The following is a 24,277-nucleotide window of genomic DNA, read 5'->3' as shown; positions in this document are numbered from 1 at the left end:
TACTGTCATCCTATATACCACTATGCTGCCACCTCTGGTAGGTCTTCCTGCCGATTTAAAGAATTTGTACCCAGCCATTGTGATGGAAGAGTCGGGCACATTGTCTCGAAGGTATGATTATGTGAGTGTGAGTATGACTATGACAGGCTGTTGCATGACGAGACTGCAGGAAAGCTCTCTCAGTGTAGACACCAGTTCCAAGATGTTTGTGTGAAGGGCTTTATGAAGTCAACTGGACTTGGAGCAAATTTGCCATGTCTGCATTTAGTGTCTAAGTCAATGCTAGGTGGTTTGTCTAGTCTTATTCTTTCTCTCTTTGAAGCATAGTGCCAGGCTACAACTGAATGGCTTGCTAGGCCACTTCAGAGGGCATCTAAGAGTCAGCCACATGAAGGTAGGTCTGGAGTTGTTAAAATGGGTAAGGGATGCAGGTTTCCTCCCCTGAAAGACATTGGAGAGTCAGATCTAGCATGCATTCACTCCAGAGCTCTAGTGACACGGTGGCTGAGACTGCCCATTGTTTGACCCTGTTTTGATGTGGATCATGGCTTCTGACTAGCTTGGCTCTTCACTGAACCTACTGTGGAATTTCCTGTGACTTCACGTGGTTTGAGCTGTTTGAGTTTGGTCAAGCCAAGATTTCATTTCCAAGTTAGAGTTGCTACGCGTGGCTTTCCCCAATCTGCAGTGAGAAACAGTTCCAATCACCAATAAGTAACTTTTCATGGTGAAGTTAAGCCAGTATTTTAAAACTGTAATCTCCTGGAGTTAATTGAGTTGAATAACACAAATGCATTTGAGACTCTACAGCATTACATTTGACTCAAGGGATGAGTCCTTTTTTTCTATCCTTGCAGCCTGCCTGATACCTGACACCCACTCAAAGCTAAGACTGGATCACCGAGGTCCTCTTGACATTGGACCTATGACCCCAGGTCCCAGCTGAAGCTCAACTGAGCCAGGGGCTTGGGACCAAGGGATGAAATAGGAACCAGAAACACAGGGTTCACGTTGGGCCTGGTTGGATCTTCTGGACCTGAGTCCAGATACTGGTTCAAATTCAGTTCTTCACCCAGGTACTCGTGGATACAAATCTGGCATGATGGAAAGGAGCACTACAAATGTGTCTGGACCAGTCAGAGGGTAGCAACTGGGGCAGTGAAGAAAGCAGCAAGGGAATGCGAAGGGATTAGGGAGAACTAAGTCATTTTCAGTCATGTATAAATTTTAGAACGAAGACGGGAAATACTGAATTTTCAGCTGCAAAAGCATTCTTCAATCTGCCAGTTCTATTTTTATTTCAGATTTCCAGCATTTGTAGTTTTTTGATTAAAGATTTTAGTACAGTTAAAATTGGTTGTTTTTGTGAGTGGCCCTTGGAACTGGTTTGGATTGTATAATAGCTCTTTCCATACAGAAAGATGTGCACTATTGGTGTAAGTGGAAAGTAATGAGTACAATAGGGGGAAAGGACAAGGTCTGTTGATGAAATGAGAGGGAACAAAGTTGAAGGATGCTTGTGCAGAGCAAGCATTGGCCAAATTAGGCTGAATTATTTTCAGATTGTAAATTTTCTGTAGCTTTCTTTCTGAGCTTTCCTCTTTTGTCGCGACAATATCATTGTTAATTTTCCTGTCTTTTCAAAATGGATGATTGCTATTCACATTTTACATAGTAATTGAACAGCTTTGGAAATTACTGTAGGTAGAATCATTCTCAACAATCATCGAATCTTTAAGTGTTATTCATTTGAGACAAATTTATGTATTTGACTAGTAGCAGCTACACCTTGTATAATTTCTATGCATTTATGTATTTATTTATGCATTTATGTATAAATTGCACTCTGGTATGAAATGTGTAAAGATATGATTTGTTGCTGTTGTAATGCATTGATTTTTTTAAATTACAGAAATATTTCAATAACTAAATCTAAGGAATTGATTTCTTGGTTAATACTGTTATATTTTTTGATAATTATCAGATTTGAGTTTTGTACATAATTGTCATTTTATTTATTTGGTAGGTATGAATAATGCTTTTTTTTAAAGTTGGAGAAAACAGCCAATTTCTTTTTGTTTGTTCCAGACTTCTGCTCTGTAGTTCTTAATGGATTAATGCTTGCTAGATATTTATGGCTGCAGTTTTTTTTAAGCATACTTTCAGTTTATTGTAAAAGAGTCTAAAGGAGATTTGAAAATCTTATCAGTTATTTCAATTTGACAATTAATTGAACCTATTCCAGTTATGTTTTATCTAATTTCTATCATTTGTTTAAATTTATAAAGGAATAGCTGGCATAAATGATGTGTATTTAAAGCAGCTTTCAGATCTTCCAAACATCTCTATGAATGTAGCTGGACTGAAATCTTCTGGTGATGCCAGACTACAGTGGTCATTGCTAATCTTGCTTCGGGTTATAAATCCAAAAATCCATTGGAAGATTGCCCAATACATTTACAAATTTGATGAGTCAAGTAATGATTGAACACATCGGTGGACCACAATCTAATAATCCATGTGACGGATAATTGTGATCAGAGAAGGGACAATAAATCCACAGTGTGGGAGTTTTTAACCATTCTCGTGCAGCTCTTCTGAAGCAGAAGTGGTGCAAAAACAAACTGTATTCCTCCCTATTTGCCAGAGGTTGGTTTGTGGATGGAATGAGAAAAAGGAAACGTATTTTGTCCACGGTAATGAATTTTGTGTTGGGAAAATCGCTTGTTTCCAGACCAGGATGATTGCAGTGGCAATGCTGTAATTCATCTGTTTGCTGTCGTAAATAAGAATGATATTTAACCTTTTTTCCTTCTCTTCTGCAACGTGCTTAGAGTTATTAGGCAGATGTTGGAAGACTATTACATTGTGTATTAAGGTGTTGTTTAAGTGAAGAAACATAGTTCAGATAAGTGAAATGTTAAAGTGCTAGTTGAAAATTCTGTCAAAGAATAAGAGGAAAAACATTCCTTACAATGACGCCAGATTAAAATGGCAAGATTCTCATTTTGTACATTCTCATTTATAAAGATAAAGTGGAGAAATATTTGTGATTTATTTTGCAAGTTTTTTTTTAATCATAGGGCAATTCACTTTTTAGAGTTCCAGATTTCTATCAACAAAGTGGGGGCATTAATAACTAGAAGAGTGAGTTAACTCTGTTCTTGAGTGCACCTTACTGGCAGAGACTGCTCAGCAATTTGCTTGACTTCATGGTTTAGAGTGTTAGAGAGGTAAATGAGAAAAATGTCATCAAAAAGAGAATATACCTTGTAATTTCCTCCCACAGCGTAACATTTTGGTATTGGTTTATCATTGTCACTTGTACCGAGGTACAGTGAAAAACCTGTCTTGCATACCGATTGTACAGGTCAGTTCGTTAAACCATGCAGTTACATTGGGTTAGTACAGAGTGCATTGATGTAGTACAGGTAAAAACAATAACAGTACAGAGTAAAGTGTCACAGCTACAGAGAAAGTGTAGTGCAATAAGGTGCGAGGTCACAACAAGGTAGATCGTGAGGTCATAGTCCATCTCACTGTATAAGGGAACTGTTCAATAGTCTTATCACAGTGGGGTAGAAGCTGTCCTTAAGTCTGGTGGTACGTGCCCTCAGGCTCCTGTATCTTCTACCCAATGGAAGAGGAGAGAAGAGAGTGACCCGGATGGGTGGGGTCTTTTTGGATATACGTTCATTCTAGAAGTCTTAAACGAAAATTGCTCATTTGTCTTAACATAAATGACAGTTGATTCCAGAAAAGCAGAACAAAACATGAAAAAAGCAATTAGTTAGAGAAGATCTACTAGCCCCGTTAATGAGAATTATAATCTGAAGGTCAAAATTATAATCTTAAAAATCGGGCAAATGTGTGCTGATTATGAATTTCACAAGTAACCACCCCAGCTTTTCATGTCACTTTTAAATGGTTTTAATACATGCATGCTGGTTTCCTCTGGTAAATATTTACTATTTAGTAGTGAGAGATTTCTAGTAATCCTGCTTGTTTATTATTATCAAAAATTAACGATACTTATTACCTTGGCTCCCTCACGTTTGTTTTACTTTTAAGTTCTTTTGTGTGTATTTTTTTTTCTCCTGGCTCCTGCTTCTCTCTGCCAGGTCTCCTTTGGTGCACCAGCCAAGCCATGGATGCCGTTCGACTCACAACAGCCCAATTCACACTGCTACGGGCTCGAGACTAACTCAGAACTTCTCTGTGTCTGTTCCTACACTCATCTACACTGGTATGAGACTGCACAGGCTGAGGAGCTGGGGAGAAGTGGGCCACAGGGAGAGGGGTTCAATCTGTAAGCCAAGGCAGGCAGCGTAGCAAGTTGCCCTAAATCTTAAGCCCCTTCTTAGCTTAACAAATAACCCAGCTCCAGAACCAAGAAACATAGTCAGAGTTTTAGTAGATTTGAGGAAAATCTTCCTAAAGACCGTGTTGAAGGAAGTAAGTTTTTGTTTCTAGTTTATGGATGACTTGAATAAGACATGCCAGAGATTTGCTTAACAAATGTTTTTGTTTTCATTTTTAGCTGTGATGCACTATTTGGTGTTCCAGAATAAGGAAACATGAGTTTCAGTTCTGTATACTCAAGCTTTCTTTTGGTTGCCTAATTAGAACACATTATGTATTTTAAGTCATATTTCATGTTGTTTTATTTATGTGCTCATTTTGCTCAGGTTTCCAGTACATGGTTTGATTTGTGCTCCAGAATTTTTAACCTGTTTCCTGTGTGTAATGTGCAAATCTGGGCAGCCGTATATCTTCCCAGAATCTTCAATGTGTGGACAGCAGTTCTTTTGCCTTTTGGCTTCTTCCCCAGCCTGCACATAGAAGCAACCGCTGTCATCCCTATATTTGGGTCATTCCATCATTGCTTAGATCCTTCGCACAGGGTTACTGAATGTGTTTCCCGCTTCTTCTGGCAGGGTTCCCTTCAGTGAAGATCCCAACCCTGTTACTCATTCATCTGGACCCTCCACCCCACTGAAAAATCAAACCTATTCCTTTTCACCTTCCAAGTCCTACAGTCGACAGTCCTCCTCTTCTGACACAGATTTGAGTTTGACACCTAAAACTGGTAAGGCACCTCCACCCCGCTTTTTTTTTGTTGTAACTTTGTGTTTTTGCACTTGAAGCACCTCATTCTGCTTACGAAAACCTAATCACGTTTTTCTCTAGTTACACTGTGAAGAGTAGCAAATTGAATTGGATTTTTTTTTAAGTCTTTGAAGTGCAATTAATTAATTCAGATGCTGTGGAAATATCTAATGTCTGTCTTCCACGGGGGAAAAAAAAGAATTGGATTTTGCAGCCCCTTTAATTTCCAGCAGAAATCTATAGTGATTTGGCTTGTAAATATCTAAACACCTCTAATTCCTTTTGCATCTTGTGCTTATCCTGTCCATTCTTGTTTTTTGAAAAATTGTGTTAATGTTATGTATCTTTGATTAAACAGCATTTGGGCAGTGATTTTAAAAATGCAGTCACTGTCTTTAGTGACTGCATTTCTAAGGAAGGGCAATGTATTTTAGGTAGTGAAGCTCTAGAATTACTAAACAACATTAGCATGGATTTAGCACTAAGCCAGGACATGTGCAAAATCATGAATGTGTGCATAAAGCGCCAGGTTACTTTGAGTCCAAAGTCCTACATTTTTGTGTTCGTATTCATGATACTGAATCTTAAATAATGTTCTAAAACTTTTTTTAACATAGCAAATATAATTACAGTCTGAATTTACTTTGTGCTTTATAGATATTAATATCTTTTAATAATTGGACTGGAGAAATGCAAGGCAATAATTTCATCCATTTTTGATATAACAACACCTATTCTGGAATGTCTCCTTTTCCATGATCAGCAGCATATGCATGAACTAAAATTGCCTGGAACAGATATCTATAAAAGAGGAATGGCAAGTGTTCAGGATAGAATGCTGATAGAACATCAGAAGATAAATGAGCATTTTCATAGAATTACAAGGGGCAGGAAGGAGACAAAATAATACATCTAGAAATAAGCCAAGTCTGTCAAAGGTGAAATGAGATAAAAAGGAAAGCTGAAGATTCTTAAATGATAATAGAAAGACATGTAAAATTAAACAGGCAAGTAACCAATACTGATAGCAGATATATAAATGTCTATAGGTCCTAGTTTAATGGATAAAAATAAATGCTGGAAATACATGTGATGCTAGTCTCACACTTGCCTGGCAGTGAATAGTTACTCTTTGACCAGTCTCCCATCTTCACCATGACTTCTGTCTTTTGAAATCATATATATTTCCAAGCAAAATCAGTGTAAGCATTAAGAACAGTGTCTTCATTTTCCTGGCACTCTGAAGTTCCCTGATTGAAAGGTTAACTTGATGTATGTTCCCCATGTTCTTGATGGCAAAAGTTATTGGTGGTATAATTGAGTCAGGTTGATATTTTGTAGCTTTATGGAGGGGATGGGTTTGATCTATTTAATTCTGCACTTTGAGTGAAACTACATTCAGTTCCATTGCATAATATGGAGACTCCCGGAGCTTTCCCCCCACTCGCTCAATACTTGTGGACCAGGAAATGCCAAGTATCTGAGGTATTGATTGATAGGTTTGACTCTAAAGTGGTAATGCCAGGTTGTTTCCTGACTAGTCAGTGAGATGTCAATCTAAATTTTGACACCAGTTCCCAGCTTTTGGTTGAGAATACTAAGCCAAGCATGCTCTGATCTGTTGCCTAGTTTGCAGCGGAGTGGTCAGACTGGATTTATTCTTTTAATAATGATGCAATGTTAGTGGCTGCTCTCTTATCTGTTGCTGATGACAGATAAAGGTTCAAAAATGCAATTATGGCATATGTCAATTAGCCTGTTTCACCAGGTTTTATTAAAATGATGCACCTCTTTCATATTTTTAAAATTGTGCTCCCAAAATGCTTTTTAATTTTAAAACCTTTTTAAGATGAAGCACATTATTATGGGCATCAATATAAATGATGGGATGGATACAGAATTATTGAGGCAGCTACACAGGACATGCTGATGTTTTTAGCTACAGAAAACTGTACAAATTTTACTGTGGCAACAGGATTTTTTCACTTAGTGTTATTTCTTAGGATACAGAAGAATGAGCTGTATTTAGTCTATGCCTTTCCTTTTTTATTGTGCTTTGCTTTGAACAGTTTTGCCTTCTATTAAGTATCTATGCACATCAGAATATCAATAGACACGAGATTGATTTAAATGTTATGTCTTTTTAATTAAGTTTGTAGCCTCTTTATAGACATGGTTAATGGTAAACAAAAATGAAGCCTTTAAATTTGAAATGTATAAATCAGTAGGAGTACCATTACCCTGTCTTCAGAAGTTACATTGCATCTAAGATGAGGAAAAAGTAACTTTTGCTAAGTAATTTTAGCAAAGCAAGCTGGAGGGTAATGTGCTTTAGAAAGATGACCATCCAAAACATAGTCGCCATTTATGTATGGCTAGACACATGGTGCTGATATCTAATTGTGGGGCTGTCCAAATTACTTCATTTTGTCTAAGGTGTTTGTCCTAATTACAAAAGTCTTTCTACTAATCTTTCCTTTGAAAGACAGCACATTGCTAGCATTTAATTGCTACCCCCCAAAGGAATAGTTTTTTTTAAATTTTATAGAAAGAAATGACTGCAAGTAATGCCTTATTTTAATTCAATATGCAGAAAGGTGTTTTGGTTTAGTTTTTACATTCTCTTCCTGAAAGTTTTCATTAGTTTGTTCGAGTTTGTGTTCATTTTGTGTATATGTGTTCATTTTACAAAATGTGTATCTAATTGATTTTGCTTATGTATGACTTTGCATGCTGTATTTTCTTCTGCTGTATGTGATCTTCTGAATCTCCAACTTCATCTTTTTTTCTACTACTTTTCTACAGCAACAACTTTCCCAAAGGGGCCTAGGATTTTCCTCTTTCCCAGCTCCCCTCCTCTTTCTTCCAGTTCCCCCCATCATAAAAGTGCACATCTCCTTCGCTCTGAGGCTCTGCATAGTTTTACCCCTCCTCACTCTGGCTATGCAAGTCCAGTCTGTCTGAGGAAAAGTGTGTCTTTCAATGAAGAGTTGCTTCTAACTGCCTCTGGTAGGATTGATTGGTGTAAAAAAAAAATTGCTTCTGCTTTTTAGAAAGCCTGTGTGCTCAGTACCTTAAAAAATTTTTTGCATACATTACATTAAAGCAAACAGTCATACCAACATGCAAGAAAGCATGCTAAATTTGAAACTATTCTAACTTGATTGTCAAGTAAGAAGTTATTCAAGAAAAACAAATCAAACTAATGTACATTTTTGTAAAAGACAAATTGAGATTTTTGTTTTGCTCTGCACTTAACAGTTACTAGTAATCCAAAAGTTCAAAACTTTCTGCAAATTTGTTCTGGCAAAATGTTTTCTGTTGTCAAAATTACTACAATTGATAAAGCAATTGTGGGGGTAGAGAAGAGAAGAACTGAATGATGGCTATTAGTTATTTGGAACCACTTCATTCATTCATTCATTCATTGCATTTACATAGTTCATTAAATATTTGTCTTGTTAAGTGTTCTGGTTGCTGTGTGCAGTCCAATATTTATTTTATTATTTCATTAATATTGTTAATTTGGTTATGCACTTCCCTGTTGATCTGGCTAAACCTGATGTTTTAAAAAACTATTTTCATGACTTTTTTTTTAAGTGGATTTGAAAAATTCTGTATTGACCTTTCTCTAATACAACCTCGCATGAGCTCATTTTTCTCTTTTTAAGAAGAAGATATAAAACTTGTGTGTGCTATTGCTTTGTACTGTGTACTTCTTTTGAAGAAAATTAGCTTATGTGAACCAAAGGCCTATACAGAAATATTGGTAAGTCTACACTGTTTCCTTATCAAAGGCACAGCTAAAACCTACATCAGCAAAGATTGGATTGGAATTTACTTTTAAATTCCATTCATCCTTACAATTTAGTAAATAATTTATATATTTATTTATGAATTGCAAGAAAATTTATTACTAAAGGAAATGATTTAATTAGAAAGTCAGCATTGCATTTTGTTGTGGGATGGGAAGATCTTCCATAATGTGATGAAGTACAGTGTAAGGTAAAGCCCCTTGGACCTGAATTCCCATGAATGTATTAGTCCCATTTTTAAAAGTCTTAAATTTTGCCCACATTTTAATATTTTTGTTATAAATTTGTATGCGTGTTATTATAAAAGAAACTGCCAATGTGAACTTCTTCCCACCAGTGCTGCTGTAGCATTTGGGATATCATAAAGTTATGGTGTGTCATGTTTACATAGCAGTTTCCTTTATAAATATGTACATAGGAATTTTCAATCTGGAAAAGTTGACCTCAACATGTAAAAATTTTAATAAATAGATATTGCCGATACAGAAGTGGAGTAGGGTGGGTTGCATTTTTTTTATAATTTGAGACACTCTGATTCTAAGAAAGTGATCTGAGTAGGGCTCTTGAAACACAGTTTAAATATTCAGTACAAATCCATAGATAACAGACTAAAGGTAAACATTTTAACTTTGGAGCTGCTTAAATAATTGTTCTAATTGAGGGTCCACATTAATATTTTAGATCAACTTTAGTTTAATAAGCCAGCATACATTTGAAGAGCAGAATTAATCAAGTGGGTAAAATTAGTAAATGAAGGGGTCCAAGATGAGAGGAAACATCTCATGAATTATTAGTAACATGAAACTAAAATTATTATAAAGGTAAAGTCTGGCCCACACCAAAAAAGAACCAGTTAAGATGTGTTGATCTCCTTGCCTTTAGAGACAGATTAGAAATCTGGGTAATGTTCTTGATGGTCAATTCTACTCTTATTAGGTATTACAATGTCAGGGTTGATTCATTTGTTGATATGGTCTTGTAATAAGCTTAAACCTGCTTGATATCTCTTAGGAATGGGAAGTGGTAGTGGTGGAAAAGATGGAGGTCCTTTGAAAGCACTCTATAGACAACAGACCCAGTCAGCCTTCGAACACAGGGTAAGTAGATGGTCCATTTAGCATTTTCCTTTCATAGATATTGTGCAAACTTTATTTTGAACCATTTTTTAAATACACATTGGTGACTCAAGATTTGGCTTCTGTATAGTGTATTTATTGTATTAAATATGCCTGAAATTATAAGCTACATTGTACACTTCTACAATTCAAGTTGCAAAATTTAACAGAAATATGCTCTCATAACATTTCAATTAGAATGAATACCTAGCTGCAAAGTCTTGTAGAAAAGAGGAGACCAAGGGAGTAACCTCAGAGAAATCAATAATATTATGAAAGGCTAGATGTAGAGAAGATCACTCAGATCTCTCTGGAGCTGGCTAACCTGGTCTGAATCCAGGCGACCTATCACCCTGACCCTGTGCTCAGGAGTTGGGTGATGAATAGGCCTCAGGCGGTGTCGTTCTGAGGCCTCTTCCAGTCATGTCCTGACAGCCTTTGACAGAAGGCAAAACTGGTGGCAAAGTATCACCTCCTGTCAGAGCCAGGGTTGTAAAACCTCTTAAATGTGTCTGATGTTCAGAGACATTTAAAGATCTTACCATGATTTTAAAAAAACTTTAATTCATTCTTAATATTTGGATGATTTTAATTAACTTTTAAAGGGTGACATGGAAAATCTCCAGGTCGGGACTCCCCATTCAAATCATTGGAAGTGCTGATCTTTCACTAGGCCTGACCTGTGTACATTGAAAGAACTGTAATGCTGGGGAACCCCAGTAAGGGGTTCCAGCAACACAACATTGTGACAGGTGAGAGAAAAGAGCCAGAGCTACAAATAGAAGATTGTCACTAATAAATCAAGGAGGGGAACAGGTAGAAACTGGATCATCAGAAGTTCTATTTGTAGACAGAAAAACATGCATTTGCTTGATGCCAGACTCCCATTTTGTTCTTTGTCACTTCTGAGTTTATTCTATAGATTATAGTCATACAGCATGGAAACAGGCCCTTCAGCCCATCTCGTTCATGCCGACCAAGATGCCTATCTAAGCTAATCCCATTTGCCTGCATCTGGCCCATATCCCTCTAAATCTCTCCTATCCGTGTACCTGTCCAAATGTTATTTTTAAGTGTTGTCACTGTACCTGCCTCCACTAGAGGCAGCTCATTCAAAATACCCACCATCCTCTGTGCACCTCAAAGATGGTAAAGTTTTGCTCAGCACAATTTGGTGACCAAAGATGAGTTCTGCAGCTGTTCATTTTGAATACTATGCTTGTATTTTGGTTTTCGTTTTGGATTTGTTGTCAAGTGGAATTAACTAATCATGCTGATTCAGACAGGTATAGAACTTGGACCATAAGAAGTGAAATTTATATGTTAACTTTAGCCACTTCATATCTCCCTACTCATTGAGATTTCTTCGTTAACTTTACTGAGCAAAGAATAGAGTGTTGTTTTAAGTGCGATCTGTGATTTGAAAATATTTTTGTGAAAAGAGTCAGGAATCGCCCCAAACTATTTCGTAATGTATTTTTGAGCCAAATCCAGGCAGTCTGTTAATGTCAATTTTTCATTTCCGATTTTTAATTTGCTTTCAAATGGGTTAGGTCCGCTTGAGGGAATTCAATATAAAGGAGGTAATTTTTTTTAAAAATCTATTATATTTTGTTTCAGACACACCAGTGAGTTTTATGCTGAGGTGATCTACTGAGCAGTTTTCTTATCAGCAACTGAATAGATGCCATAATGAAAAAGTCTGGATTTCCAGTTAGACTGCACCTTGACCACTACCCATATCTGATAGGTTGGGCACAAGGAAGGCAGACAGACATTAAAGGCAGCCCAGAGAAGGGCAGCAAAGGAGTATCCTGGTTATTAGGAATGAATGGAGATACCAGGAATTTATGGCCTTCAATAGTGGTAACTAACATTTGATCTTTTTAACTAAATTCTATGGCAAATGTTATTTTTAAAAGAAAAGGAAATTCGCAAATTACTTCTATGTTAAATTGAGAATCAAGCAAAGGAGACTTAAGTTCAAACTAGTAAAAGATAAATTAACCACTGATAACAGGTCAACTTCACAGAGAGTGGTCAACAGCTGGAATGGACTCTCAGAAGGAAATGAAGGTAAAGACCGTGAAACAGATTAACATTTGAATTTAAGCCTTCTGATGTTGACCTGTAAATCACTTTTCTTGCCCCATGCACCACCCTCCCACCTTGCCAATCTCTCACTTCCTCTCCTGTCTGATTTCTTGGCTGTGGCATTCTGCCTAACAACTGGTAAGCCTCTCTCTAGGCCAACTTCCAGAAAGCAAGCTATGAATAGCCATTAGCATGAAATTCAACAAGACATCCCGAGCTTCCTGAATATCTGAGCTTTCACGTTAAAAGTTCTTCCCATCTCCAGCTCTCAAGCTTCCTGTAAGTACTAGGACCTGATGTCAGTAGGCCAGATCTTGAACGAAGGTTAGACAAACTTGGATGTTTCCTGATGAAAGGAACACTGTAAAAGTATACAATATATTAAATAGAAAAAAAAGCTCTTTAAAGTTAGTTTTTCATTTTAGTTGGTCTTTTTCCCAGAGTAGAAATCTCAGATAATAGAGGGCATAGGTTTAAGGTGAGAGGGGAAAGTTTAAAGGTGATATGTGATGCAGGTTTTTTTTACACAGCATGGTAGGTACCTGGGATATGCTGCCGGGCGAGATGGTAGAAGCAGATGCAATATTTAAGAGGCATTTAGATAGACACATGAACAGGTAGGGAATAGAAGGATATGGACCATGTGCGAACGATTGGATTGCTTTAGATTGGCATCGTGGTTGTCACAGACATGGTTGGCTGAAGGGCCTGTTCCTGTTGTGTTCCTATGTTCTTGTATTTGCAACTAAACTATGTAATTAGGCATATTTCCATTATGGAAAGTATTCAGGTCATCTGGCTGCTACATTGAAGGAATACCTCCACTTGTTGATAGTCTTGACTTGCGACTTCCATTGAAAGAACAAAAGGCTGAGTAAACCTGTTAACTAACATAAATAAATGAATTGGTAAGAAGCAATTTTAGAAATACTTAAATCAGCACTGGTTACAAGCCATCCAGGAATCAAAATAAACACATTCACGAAACAATTAGTGTTGGAAAAGGCCACTTGACCTGTCAAGTCTGTACCTGCTTCATCAAGGAGCAATCCATTTGGTCTAATTCCCTGCCTTCTCCCCATAGCCTGCAAATTATTTTCTTTCATGTACTTATCCAGTTCTCTTTGGAGCACTATATGTGAATCTGTGTCCACTTCTACCATGAACAATATAATCCAGTACCTAATCATATACTGTGTAAAGCAAAAACTTCTATCAGATCCCCTCTCAGTCTTCTCTCTTCCAAGAAGAACAATCCCCTCCTCTAGTCTATCCACATAACCAATCTCCCATCCAGAAATTGGTTTGGTAAATTTCTTCTGCACCCTCTCTAAAGCTTTTACATCTGTCCTGCAGACGTGAATAGAGTACTGCAGTTATGGTCAAACCAGTGTGTTATAAAACTTCACTGTTTATAAATCCTATGAGTCTTAAATATTCAGAGATTAAGAATACATTTATAACTTTTCAATATTTGTAAGGTTAGTGGCCTCCCATGTGTCCATCATATATGTGAAAAGTTTAATTTTCCAGATTTAATTGTTGCTGCCATTACATTGCATATTTGATTGTGCTTCCTCTGTGTACATAGTAAAGTAGTTGATTTTTTTTTTATTTTAAATTTAGCTGTAAAAGAGTTCATCTCAGTTCATTGTTTACTTTAAGTGCAATTTTAACAATTTCTCATTTAAATCATCTTTTTGATTGGGACTGTAATGGAGAAAAATACAGTCCTGTTTTTTTTTTAACCTCCAAATCATAACTAAACCCAACAGGAATGAAATCAAATTTTCTAGGATGAAAGTTGTTTTTCCCACTTTATTGTTAAGGTTCTGTAGGAAATATTCTTGGGGCAATGCCACGACAGGAGTAAAAGGGTTAACAATGGTAGTTATCCAATGTAATGTATTAACAGTGACCTAACAGGATTATGAAATGATGCTGATGGGCGCAGGAACTAAAAATACGAGTCACCATAAATCTATAGGGAATTTAGAAGAAATTTCTCTCCCTGAGAAATGCAAGTGAATGTGAAATTTGAAGATAGTTTTGAACGTTTTTAATGATAAACGTGCATAACCACGTGAGATTAAAAGGTTTGGAAGGTTACATGAATGTGATTAGTATATAGAGGGCAGCAGAAGGTCTTGTAAAGCATAAGCACTGGAATAGGCTTGTTGGATATAACCTTGCTGTACCCTTTGGGGAAACAGGCTGATAATGTCCCCTCACATCAGAAAACCTGGCACATCAATGTTTCTCCACTATTGCTGATTAGATTATGTTAGGCCAGTGTCTTAAACAACAATTTTAACTTCAGGTAATTAAATTGTTTCATATTTCATTGAGACTTCATGAGCTGTTTAATTTTTATTTCTTATCGACTTCCCTGGAAAACAGCCTGTGTAATATTTTATGCACTGTAGATATTCACTTCTTCCAACTTGGTAGCTGATTGAGAAGTAATTTTCTTTGCTAGGCTGATTTTTATTTTTAAAGTAGATTATTAGAAATCTGTATTGCATAACATACGTTTTGTGTTTGATGCTTTGCCATGGTTATGGCCAAGTAACAACAGGAAACAATTTGAAACTTGAGCCATGTATATGTGGCTGAAAATAACGATGCTTTAACTCTTTAAATATCATGTTGGTTTCATTCTGGTTCTTGAATTGGATTCTCTCAGCTGATTTTAAACATATGGATACATCAAATCACACAGAACCGAAATTGACCATTCCGACCAATCAGACAGTTTTGGATCAGGGAATAGGATAATAGAAACATTACAACGTAGAAGATTGTTTCTATGCTCATTGATATGGAGCTGCTCACCCTAATCCCACCTCCCAGCACTAGGTCTGCAGTTCTGATTGTCTCATGTTTTCAAGTACATATCCAAGTACTGTTTAAATGTGATGAGGCATTTGCCCTCCCAACAGTTTTCAGGCAGTGAGTCCCAACCCTTTTCACTCACTGGGTGAATTAAGAGTCTTCATCTCTTTAATCATTCAATGTTCTATCTTTGAACCCTTTTTTATTATTCCATTGCTAAGGGAAATAGATTCTTCCTATTTATTCTATAAGTACACCTCAATTAAGTCTCCCCTCAGCCTCCTCTGTGTTCCAGAAAAAAGAATCTAAGGTGCTCCAGTCTTTTTCCATAGCTTACAGGCGTTGCAACCTTCATGTAAAGCTCCTCTGCATCTTCTCCAGTGCAATCATATCTTTCCAGTAACATGCTGACCAAAATGTATATAGTATTCAAGCTGTGACCTAGCTGTTGTAACACACATTTCATGCATAACCTCGCTTCTCTCATATTCTATGCCTTGACTAATAAAGGAAGGAATCCTGTAAGTCTTTTTAACCTTGTTAACGACCTGTCATGGAGCCTTAACTAAAATCAGAAAATGTAGGAAACACTTGGTGTGTGGATGTGACTTTGGGTCCATAAAGCCTGTGTCTTGATCAGATCTACCAATGTTTATGTGCACAAATGCATCTGCAATGGGTAATTGGGGTGGAAGCCATCAACGAGGTTTATCCGTTGTATCTGCTATAGACCCAGTATGGCAATCATGTCTTTCCAATGCAGTGCTACACAGCCACTCCTGGTGATAGACATCAAAGTCCCCACCTAGAGTACATTTTATGTCCTTGCTACTTTCAGTGCTTCTTCCAAGTGTTGCTCAACAGGGATGAGCACTGATTCATTAGTCAGGAGGAGGTTTCCTTTTCCCTGACTTGATGCCATGAGACTTCATGGGGTCTGGGTTAGATGTTGCAAACTCCCTAGGCCACTTTCATTTCCTTTTACCACCACCTCTGGTGTGTCTGTCTTGCCAAAGGGACAGGATGTACCCAGGAATCGTGATGGGAGCATTTGGCACATTGTAAAGTATCATACTGTGTGAAAGCTGTCAGGCTCGAGTAGTACTGGTCTCCCGAAATTGAGCCAATCCCGAAATGTTTGTGAGATGGCTGTGCACAGTCAACTAAGCTAGAAATGGCAATGCCATACTTCAGTGTCGAGCTCAATGCTAGGATGATCAGGTTTTATCCTTTCACTGATTCAGTGCACTATAGATTTATCGATGCACCATAGAAAGCATCCTATCTGGATGCATCACGGCTTAATATGGCAACTGCTCTTCCCATAATAGCAAGAAACTGCAGAGAGTTGTGGACACAACTCAGCACATCACGGAAACTAGCCTCCCCTCCATGGACTCTGTCTACACGTCTCGCTGCCTCAGTAAAGCAGCCAGCATAATCAAAGACCCCACCCACCCCGGACATTCTCTCTTCTTGCCTATCCCATCGGGCAGAAGATACAAAAGCCTGAAAGCACGTACCAGCAGGCTGAAGGATGGCTTCTATCCCACTGTTATAAGGCTGTTGAATGGTTCCCTGGTACGTCAAGATGGTCTCTTGACCTCACAGTCTACCCTGTTATGATCTTGCACCTTATTGTCTACTTGCACTGCATTTTCTCTGTAGCTGTTGCACTTTATTCTGCATTCTGTTATTGTTTTAACCTTGTACTAGCTCAATGCACTGTGTAATGAATTGATCTGTATGAACAGTATGCAAGACAAGTTTTTCCACTGTACCTTGGTGCATGTGACAATAGTATTTCAATTCCAATGTAGCAGCTATGATGCAGCTAAGTTGCTGGGCAACTTCCAGAAGACAGTTAAGAGTCAACCATGTTGCTCTGGTAAAGGAGTCACATATAGGCCAAGTAAGGATAATAGATTTCCTCCCACAAAGGACACTTGAGAACCAATACTGAAACTATAATTGAGTAGTTAATAATGGTGGTCATTATTAACATTTAGTTGTTTTCTTAAAATTTGAAATAGTAATTGAATTCTAATTCCACAGTTGCCTTAGTGGAACTTAAACCCATGTCTCTGGATTGTTAGTCAAGGCCTCTTGAATTCCTGTTTTGGTAACTTCACCACTTTGCTGCCACTGTATCCAGTAACTTCACTACTTTTAGATTCTCTGCACCCAGAAATAAAGTCTAGTGCTATGATTGCATTTAATTGCTTCCATTTGATTGTCTGCACCAAATATTGGACATAATTTTGACATCTTGATTATATTTCATTTTACAAGTGTTTTACCAACCTCAATTTTTTCTGCACAGGAATTTCCCTTTTTCACTCTGACAACTTTCCCACCTGGGTTTCTTGTTCATGTCGGTGGTGTAGTCAGCGCAAGATCGGTGAAGCTACTGGACCGAATCCACAACCCAGGTAAGTAGAATATGTCAGAATGCATAACTTCGGGACTAGGAAAATATTAACTTAATTCAGGATTTTGGAATGAAAATTCGATATGTCGGCTGCCTGAGAAAATTGTTAACTGAATGATGAAGTAAATTGGCTCAATGTGGCATACACACACCTACCATATTGATAAATGCCTTGTGGTTATGTTCAACCAAGTATATTTTCACTACTGATTTTTTTTTTCCTTTTAGTGAGTTTATTTGACATAAATTCTATGACCTTTACAACTTGTTATCATTTGACAAGTTTTTTTGGAGATCATAATGATTTATACCGTGGCATTGTAAGCGGTAGTTCGTTGCTCTCAGCATCTGGAAAAACTCCGATCATGTGTTAACTAAGTTTTTCAAAGGTTATCTTCCATCATCAAAAGATGTGTTTGAAAACACCCATTTTGCATTCATGCATTGAGCTTGCTCATGTACCTAAAAGGTAGGAACTTGCCTCAACTTACTTCTATGAGTTGCTGGATAATTTTTTTTTCCCGTCCTTTCTTTCAAAGTTGGATGCTGCTGCTGCTGCCGCACCGAAGAGTACGCTTTAATATTCTGTATGGGAGCTTGACACGTCACCTCACCAATACAGTCATGGAGTCGTACAACCAAGAAATGGGTCCTTTGGCCCTTCACATCCATGCTGTCCTTTTTGCTCATCAACACCAATCCCATTTGCCCCGCACTAGATCTGTATCATTCTGTGCCTTGCCTATTCAAGTGCCTGTCTAAGTGTCTCTTAAATGTAGTGATTTGACTCCACTATCTTCTTTGCAAGCTAATTCCAGATATGAACTGCTCTCTGATTGGGAGAGGGGGAACTCTCCCCTCAAATCCTCTTTAAAACTCCTTTCTCTCACCTTAAACCTGTGCCCTCTTGTTTTTGATGTTACTTTTCTCAATAAGAACAATAAATTGAAGCTTTGTTTCTTCCACTGCTAATTGGCCATAAGCTGTCGCACGTTCCTTGTTATGTTTAATTATATCATTGGCAAGGATGGTACTTAATGCCAATCATAAGGTGAGCCTTCATTTTGAACAGCCGTTACTCACGTGGTGATGCTCCCACAAGGCTGTTGGGTAGAATCAGAGAATCATTTGAAGCAATTTGATATAACTGAGTAATGTACTTATTCCACTTTGGAAGGCAGTTGAGAGTCAACTACAGTGATTTGAAGAGAAATCACACATAGATCAGTCCAGGTAAGTATAACAGGCTTCCTCTTCTAAATGGCACTAGTCTCCCTGTTGTGTTCTTATAGCAAACCAAAAAACTTCATAATCACTTGTACTGTTATCAGTTTTCTATTTCCAGACTATTTTAATGTGAATTCTAGTTCACAAACTGGTGAACTTTGAATTGCATTCCCTGAACTGTTAGTTCTGGTCTCAGTATTACTAAGCTACTGAATCCAACCACTATGCCACCACACCATAAATCTCGTGTTTGAAAAAAATGCTTTGGTCAAATTGTTTTATTTGGTCGATTGCTGGATTCAGTTAAAGAAAACCTTGATGATAACTTTGTGAAAGGACTGGAATACGCATCAAAGGAATTGTTAAAATACTTTCATCCTTGTGAATTTTAAAGAAGTTAATAAGCACTGGAAAAATTTGATTCTTTTTTTTTAACGAAGCAGAGTTTTTGCAAATTCTGGCATCGTGTATAATATCGTGTATTCAAAAATGACGTGTTGCTGATCTTGCTATGAATTACAACCAATGCATTTTTATTCCCCCTTGGCATTCACTTCATTGTTCATCTTGACGTTTATGCCAGGAAATCCATCAAAATACTCAGAATTAAATGTTTAGATTATTAAAACTACAAATGTTACCAGATTTTGGATATGCCAACATATCTGTATATCCTGCAAAATCAATTGACTTTGGTCGCTGAGTGATCTGGTTTGATATTTTGTGCACGTTAGGATGCTATCACCCTAACATGTAAAATTTAGAAATTTAAATTATATTTTTTAGCATTAGTTTACCTGTATTGACCTATAAATAGTCTGACCTGTATTTTGCATGCCAAGGTGTACATTTTGTAAATTTTACTTTTAAATGATTTCTGTGGCTACCTCTGCCAAATACCTTTCTCTGGAATAGGGCTTTTTTGCCACGATTATGTTGCTAGTGCACTATATGCTTTTATTGGGAGAGGTATAAAAGTTTATTAATTTTGGTTTAAAATATTATAATATGATATGTGAACAAATTTTCAACAGCCTAATTATGCAAAGGCAATGAAACAAAGATAAGAAAATGTTTGAACTTGTATAGATTCATCCTTGCCAATTTTCAATTTTGTTTACTCAAAACTTCTTAATTTCTACGACCAGGGATTTGAACTTGCAGTACTCCCTTCCGTTGTAGGCTAAGTTTACTAATTTTGCATGGCTGTTAAATTATTGACTTTTTGGAGAATGACTTTAGTTTGAAAATTTATAGAGTTGTGAGTTAAAATGCCCTGCAAATGAATAGTTAATAATAGTAGCAAGTAGTTTACTGCCTATCTTTTTCTGTTTTATTAAAAATCTAATGGCAAATACTGGTTCTAGATCACATTTAGCATGGTCCTTACTCTTTGCCCTCTCTGGATGAATGTACCTCTATTAACTCTATTGTCTGTGTCTTTCCAGTTCCTGTGAAGTAGTGTTGTCCTTGTTGTGCTCTCTGTAATGCTTACTCTGATCTGCTTCTATAACTGATCTACTAACTTGCTGTTTTGAACTCAGCCTTTGTCGGAATTATGGGTAACACAAGATCATACAAACTGCTAGACTGGAATAGTTTCAATGCAGGTATTTCATAACTTCTTCAACGTTACACATACTGACTGAAATTATGGCAGCTCAGTGAATTAAACTCCCATGGCTTCATCACCATAATTTAAGATCACCTAAATAAAGATTTTGTAACACCTTGGAAGCACTGAACATTTGTGGAAGTAATAATAACCAAACCGAATGTTCTTCAGTAAACAGATCAGAAACATTTTAAGGAATAAATCATATTTTTAAGTTTAAAAAAAATTAAATTCTTGCAGAATATTGTTCAAGTAACAAAGGTCTAGTTGGTATCGTTACCAAAGCAATTTACAATTATAATTATTAGTTGCTTTTATTGGACAACATTTATAGATAGTACAGTTTTGCTAATCATGTTACACTAATTAACTTTATGCATTTCAAACAAACTTTTACTGTACCTCCAGACCTAGTGTCTGAACATATTTAATGAAGAAATCTTAAGCTGAAACTTCCGGTATTATAATTAAGACAGTTTCTAAAAATAAAGATCTTCTGATATCTTGATCAGTTTTACGTGCTATCACCACTTTATTTCAGCTACCCCACTGTATGACATCTAGTGAACCAAGAGTGTGATATAGTCTAGAGCTAATTGTGATGATGAAGGTGAAATTTAAAATTAATTCTATTATTTCAGTGCTACTGCATCTGGGGGACCTTGTCTTCACCTTTGTTGTCATTGTGAAAGTTTAACATCAAACTGGAACAGTTATTCTATTTAAAGTGTTTATTAAAGTGAGGGTTTTTGAGCAGCTGGGACTATCAGCATATTTTCAGCATCAAACATTCTTGGGTAATTTATAAGCAGCTTGGCTGAAAGCCAAGCTGACGTAACAACATAAAAGCATTAGTAATAGAAATGTGTGTGTCTTATTGCCCCTCAAGTCATCTCCACGATCCAGTAAGATCACAGCTGAAACTCTTATCTTGTATTCACTTTACTGCCCAACCCTTGTTTCCAGAAGTCTTTATCAATCACAGTCTTCAAAATTCACAGCAAAGCAACATCCATGGCACTTTGGATGGAGAATTACTAAGACTTGCAGTCCTCTGTAAAGAATTTCTCCTTAACCCAGGCCTGGCATTTTACCATTTTCAACTTTACTAAACCCCTCAATGCTTCCTCTTACTGTGTTTATCAAACTTCTATTTCACACTCATCTACCTTAACTCAGCATCAACCCTTTTTTTTAAAGACAGTTGCAAAATTTTCATTGAGCCTTAACCACATTTGTTGTCTCCACACAGAGGCTAGCCTTACAATTCCTTAAGGCCTCATTCTTAGCTTTCCTGTTGTTTATTATGTATCTTTTGAATTTTCTTGAATTCCACTTGCCAATGTCACTTCCTAATTTCACTTGTACATTTTCTATGCTCTTTTCTGGTGTTATAATTTCTTAATGCTCATTCTACCTCCTGTGCAACTAGTCATCCAGAGGATTTGGGAGACTTGCCCTTTTTCTTTGTGGGTAGGTGTTTACTCCAAACCCCTTAAATCTCCTTCCTGAATGCTTCCATGGCGTCAAGCCTGATTTTTCTGAGTACTTAGACGCCAGCCCACTTTAGTCAAATCTTTTGGTTTAGTAAAATTGGCCTAAACCCGATTTTGAATATTTATTATTTTATCTTGGTCCTTTTACATTGTATATATAACTAAATTATTATGTAATTATTATCACCACAAAAAATGCTCCTGCAGTGATGCTCCTTCTACCTGCCCAGCTTCCTTCCCTGAAATTAAATCCACAATTGCACGCTCATCCCTCTAATTGCGCTTGCCACATACTGGCTAAAAATGATCATGCATGCAATTTAGGATTTTGTCGTCCTTCTATAATTTTTACCCTTCTAGACCTTTTACCTTGTATCACGGATAATGAAAGAGTAATTGAAATCTACCACTATTACTGCCACCGGTAGAAATTTGTTTACACATTTGCACCAGGAGTAATGCAGACCTTATGAACTTTTGAGGTCCTGCTGCTTAATCTCTACTAGTTTAAAATCTGCCTGCAAGACCTCATCCCTTCCTATGTTGCTGGCATTAATATGGGTCTCAACCTCTGGCTGTTCATCCACCTTCTCCAGAATGTCTGCAGCCCTTCAGTGATATATTGTAACATAAAAGTCTCTCGTGTCTCCCATCCTGGAATCGTCTGTCTGCAGAAGTATCTGTTCCCCTAATTATAGAATCCCCTATAGATGTTGCTCTGTTGATCTATCCCCATCCTCGCGTATAGCTGACTACACTTCCTTGGGAACCTTCTCTCCCATCAGTATTTAGAATCAGTCACTGTTAAGAGATTAAGATGCCCTCAGAAGTCTCATGAAGTTACCTACCTGCTTTTTCTTGACTGTCTGGCAGTTGCCCTGTTCCTCTCCGCTTGCACTCCCATTGACCATCTCCTGAAATCTCCTATCCACAAAATATTCCGAGTTGCACAGCTAGCAGAGCTGCTGCCTCACAGCTCCAGTCCAGTGGAATTTGGGGAGAATTGATGAGAATGTCGGCACAATAAAGTGGGATTAGCATGAATGGGTACTCAGTGTGCCAGGTGGCCTGTTTCTGCGCTGTGTGATTTTTGTGGCTCTATTCAGCATCGTGGATGGACTGCAGTGAAATTGGCTGTTGCTGAAGCCTCTCCAGCTGATGACACTTCCTGCACCTGTAGTTGTTCAGAACGTGGGAAAGTGATGTGGTATTCTCACATGGCACAGGGTGTGCATTCCACAGGTCTCGTATGACTTGGCAAACCTCTACTAATTATATCGGCTCACCAAGCAGAAACCAGAACAGCCCAACTTCTCATTGCACAAATTCCACACTCATAAAAGCCCTGAGTTTTGCAGTCTATAGATGCAGTACTCCAAGGAGCTGGGCTCGGTGTAGCTTAGTGCTTTGTGTTTTCATGTTCTTCCTAACAAAGCTAAATCGCACTATCCCCATTAAACTATATCTACCACCTCCTAGACATAGAAATTAATCTGTCTATATCTCAATGTAAACACTTTACAACCTCTTCACAGCTCATCTTCCCACCTAGCCTTGTGTAATTATTAAACGTGGATATGGTACATTCAGTCATTTCATTTAAGTAATACTTTTGAGCTCGGTGTTCATCCTATTCCCACCAGACTGGTAAACAGGCTGCAAACTTCAAAATCACATGTTGTTTTTTGTCTTTTAACCAATCTTTTTTTCTCTTGAAGCTAATATTTTACCCAACCCCAAAAACACTATTTTAAGTAATAGTCTTTTGTGCAGTACCTTTTCCAAGTTCTTTGTAACAAAAAAAAACCCAGATATTCTACGTCCGATCTATCCTCAAAAATCTCCTTTAAGATTTTTCAAACATGATTTCCCTTTCATAAAATGGAGACACAAGAGACTGCAGATGCTGGAAATCTGGAGCAGCAGCAACACAAAGCAGGAGGAACTCGATGGGTCAGGCAGCACCGATGGAGGGAAATGGACAGTCGATGTTTCGGGTCGAGACCCTTCATCAGGACTGGAAAGAAGGAGGGGAGAAGGGCGGTATAAAAAGGTGGGAGGAAGGAGTGGAGCGAGAGCTGGCAGGTGATAGGTGGATCCAGGTGAGGGGGGGGTGATGGGAGGGGGAGAGTGGAGTTGATGTAAGAAGCTGGGAGGATGCTGACAGTGCCTAAACATGTGCTTTCTTCATGTGCCCTGTTGCTGTACTTTTTAATTATGGATTCCTGTATTTTCCTGACAAGGCAGACTGTTATATATTTCCCCATGTTTTCTCATCTGTCGTCCTTGACCTCCTTTGAATTCTGTTGTTACGTTTGCTATCTTTAAATCTGCTGGAACTTTGACAATCTAGGGAAAGTGGGAACATTGCCCTGGATGGTATCCATATTCTCTTCACAATCTCCAACTCTCAGGTGCCAGTTATCTAGCTATTATGTCTAGCAGATGTAATAGCTGGATAACTACATTAATCTCCAACCCAAGAAGAATGTACCTTGCCGAACAAGTATGCTGTTTCACTGCTCCCTGCGCAGCACTGT

The 24,277-nt window shown here is 37.6% G+C and overlaps 1 protein-coding gene across 9 annotated transcripts in view; it reads left to right on the top strand.

The window, feature by feature from the left end:
• Window positions 1-24,277, top strand: part of c2cd5 (C2 calcium dependent domain containing 5) — a 95,776-nt gene that overhangs the window by 23,585 nt on the left and 47,914 nt on the right. For 6 of the 9 annotated variants that reach the window (XM_052033487.1, XM_052033485.1, XM_052033484.1 and 3 more), the window contains exons 8-10: window positions 4,938-5,089; window positions 9,936-10,021; window positions 17,292-17,400. In XM_052033487.1, the coding sequence (XP_051889447.1) occupies window positions 4,938-5,089; window positions 9,936-10,021; window positions 17,292-17,400 (347 nt within the window). Of the gene's footprint in view, window positions 1-4,121; window positions 4,247-4,937; window positions 5,090-9,935; window positions 10,022-17,291; window positions 17,401-20,170; window positions 20,237-24,277 lie in introns of all 9 variants that reach the window. The other 3 variants (XM_052033486.1, XM_052033481.1, XM_052033490.1) reach the window with 2 other exon arrangements.

Source organism: Pristis pectinata, chromosome 19 (assembly GCF_009764475.1).
Source record: "Pristis pectinata isolate sPriPec2 chromosome 19, sPriPec2.1.pri, whole genome shotgun sequence".
Lineage (NCBI taxonomy): Eukaryota > Metazoa > Chordata > Chondrichthyes > Rhinopristiformes > Pristidae > Pristis > Pristis pectinata.
This window is presented reverse-complemented; position numbering and strand designations above follow the sequence as displayed.